We start from the raw sequence: 2,984 nt of genomic DNA, 5'->3' as shown, positions 1-2,984 counted from the left end.
GTGAGAGCAGAATGGAGGGGGCAGCAGGGGCCTCGCCTCGGGGCCCTGCTTTGGGTGCCACTGAGCCAGCCCCGGCCCCATCGGTGGCTTTGCCACGGGCAGTCCCGGGAGGAGGGAGCGGTGTCTCTGTGAGCCGGGGGTGCCTGGGGATGTGTGGACCTGGCACGTGGGGTGGCCGTGGGGCTGGGCAGGAGGGTCCCGGCCGAGGTCTCCCTCCAGCTGGGTTTTGAGGCGGGTCATAGCGTGTGGCTGGATCAAACGAGTGAGACCTCTCAGTGCTATTAGTGGGGACGTCTCCAGGCTTGTGCCATAACGGCATTACGCCGGGGCTGCCGGTATCTCCTCTGCAGCGTACGCGGATATTAGCAGCAAATCCCTCCGGCCTCCGATAGCACACGCTGTCCTGAGCACGGCGCTCCTTTGAATTCCCTAATCCCCCTTTAATCCCGTTTGACTTGGATGCAGCAGGCTAAATAGAGCGCGCGTCTGCGAGGCTGGCGCCCGCCCCCGGTACCTGTCCCGGCTGCTGGCCGTGCCGGTGCCTGCGAATCCCTCCCGTACGCCGGGCTTTTCCTTCACCAGCTGCCAGACCTCTCTTCCCAGGCACACCGAAGCCCCCTGCCAGCAGCCCCAGCCTACTTCAGCTAGGACTGGATGAAAACAGACAAATTAAAGTGTACCATTACTGAAAGGTGGGACCTGGCTCAGGAGAGACGGTGGCGGGGCCCCTCGCGATGTTTCGGCGATGCCCAGCCACCTCTGCTGCGTCTCTGTGCTGCGCCCTTGAAATGAGGTCTCGTCACAAGAGCGTGGTGGCAGGAGGAAGAGAACTTCCCAGGTGGATTCTCCTAATCCTGTAATACGTCCAAATATACTTTATAGACTGTTTAATCCAGCAGTGAAATATCAGGGCTTCAGTAAATCAACAGTTCTCATTAGTATTCTAGCGACGGCGAGGCAGAGCTGTGAATCACGGAGGCCTTGGAGTAACTGGTCAAGGGGGAGGCTGTGAATCCAGCTGGGACTCTGCGGGAGGAAACGTGTCGGGAGATGAGCCGCGGTGATGCCCAGCAAACGCTTAATTTGCAGGTGGGCCAAGTCATCTGGCCTGGGGCACGCGGGCGAGCAGGGGAGAACGGGCAGCGAGGTGCTGTAGAATTGGGGAATGGCAGATTCTGACGCTCGGGGGACCTTCCCCTCTTCTTGGGGAGGAGGCGATAGGAACTAAAGCAGGAGTGGCTTTCCGTGGCGGATTCCGGGGAAGCGCTCCCCGCGTCCTCCTTCCTGCCACGCCGGCCGTCACGTAGCTGTGCTATGGTTGTCTTGGTGGGTATTTCCCCCGAGCTGACTTTAAATATTTGATGCTTTAAAAAATGCCGAACCACTTGCCGCTCTCTCTGATGAAGCCGCCTGCGTTTCAAGGGATCCCAGCTGGGAGGAATCGGCTTCAAAGCCGTGCTCTGTAGAGACGGCTGGTGCAGGGAGGGTGGCGAAGCCGCTGCTCTGCACCCGGTTGTGCCGGTTGTGGTCCCCGGTGCGGGGAATGCCGGGCAGCAGAGCAAAGCAGAGCCCCCTCCTGCTTCGCCCCCCGGGTGGCGTGTGCTGGCACGGCGCCGCAACGGCTCGCGCTGCCAGCGTGGCAGGGAAACGTTTACATGCAAATAGAGACATATTTTTGACGAACATAGTTTTAAAACTCCTAAGAATGGCTGTATGCTGTCCTTTGCTGATTTTCTTAGAATGTTTTTTAATTACTTGGCGGGCCTTTGTCCTAGGAGACCCTCTGGTCGGGTCCATGTTCTCCCACCTTCTGCTCGCTAACGAAACGCAGGGTGGGCCTGCTGCAGGCACCGCCACGGAGAACATCGCACTGGGGGCCTTGCTGCGGAAATCCTTGCTAGCTCTTGCCGGCTCCGGCTGAGGGGGGAGACCTGGGATGTCCCCAGGGAATGGCAGCCGCCCCAAGGAGCCCCTCTGCAGGAAGGGGGGGCTCAAAACGCAGGCTTCCCCCCTGCTGTTGGCTTGCACCAATCCCTGGCTGTAGGGATTTTGCTGATAGCTTCCTGGCTGTTGGGGGGAGACGTGGCAGTCCTTCCAGTTGGGGTTTTGGGAAGGGACCCTGCGGCTGGGGGGGATCTGTGGCACGGGGGGGCTGCCAGCCTGGCGGATGCTGCGCCCGGAGCCGCATCGCTGGGTCCAGCCCGCGTGTTCGGAGAGCGTGCATTAGCAGCGCGGCGAAACGACTCTTTTCTTAGCACTAACCTGGTTTGAAACACGGTCCTTTTTCTTGTTAAAGCCTGCGCTAGCCGCTGTGTCTGGTTTTGTACACAAATTAAATCAACGCGAGCCTGTTTTGTATGATGGTGATGTTTGCAGCTCTGGGTTTCTCGTGCCGAGATGTTCTGTGGTAGCCCTGGATATCCAGCTCGTGCTTCCCTTTCACATCTCCCCCTCGCTTGGCTCGGGGCCGTTTCATGTTTTGTCTCGTCAAGGTCATTTCTGGCAATTTCCAAGACCACTTCAGCTCGCTGTGGCTGATTACCATTATTCCGTTAAGTACCCGGCCAGGGTAGCAAATGCAGGGGCTGACAGAGAGCTAAAAAACAGAACTACAAAAGCAATTCTTCCTGGGGCTTTCAGGACCGCTTTCCGTGGGCTCCTGTCCCGCCCCTCTCATAAAACTGTCACCCAGCCTGCTTACAATGGCTGTCTCGCTCCGCAGCTTCGCGTCAAGGTTGGAGGACGGGCTGTGCTGCGGGAGCGGTCCAAGGCCAGCTCAGCCGGGTGCCCGGGGATGGGCAAAGACGCTCGGGTCCCTGCCGGAGCGGGCGGGCAGCTCTCCCCGGGGAACAGGAGAAGGAGCCTTCGCTCCAGAGCTGTTCTCCGGCACCTTGGGATGGGTCAGAACTGGCTCACTCTGCTGCTTTCTCCCTTCATTTCGGAGCAGCTGTGAGTTTTCCCCGAGCGGCGTCGTAGGCGCCGCT

The 2,984-nt window shown here is 59.5% G+C and overlaps 1 protein-coding gene across 5 annotated transcripts in view; it reads left to right on the top strand.

The window, feature by feature from the left end:
* The window catches only part of CEP164 (centrosomal protein 164), a 56,776-nt gene that overhangs the window by 46,555 nt on the left and 7,237 nt on the right, over positions 1-2,984 (top strand). For 2 of the 5 annotated variants that reach the window (XM_035892490.1, XM_035892489.1), the window contains one exon: positions 590-2,967. The exons of 2 other annotated variants lie outside the window; for them this stretch is intronic. In XM_035892490.1, coding sequence (XP_035748383.1) covers positions 590-689 — 100 coding nt within the window. In that variant the 3' untranslated portion in view covers positions 690-2,967. Of the gene's footprint in view, positions 1-589; positions 2,968-2,984 lie in introns of those variants that run through there. One more of the 5 variants, XR_004841728.1, reaches the window with a different exon arrangement.

This window comes from Egretta garzetta, unplaced genomic scaffold, assembly GCF_000687185.1.
Source record: "Egretta garzetta isolate BGI_Z169 unplaced genomic scaffold, ASM68718v1 scaffold134, whole genome shotgun sequence".
Classification (NCBI taxonomy): Eukaryota; Metazoa; Chordata; class Aves; order Pelecaniformes; family Ardeidae; genus Egretta; species Egretta garzetta.
The sequence above is the reverse complement of the archived record's forward strand: the minus strand, read 5'-3'. Positions and strand labels throughout refer to the sequence as shown.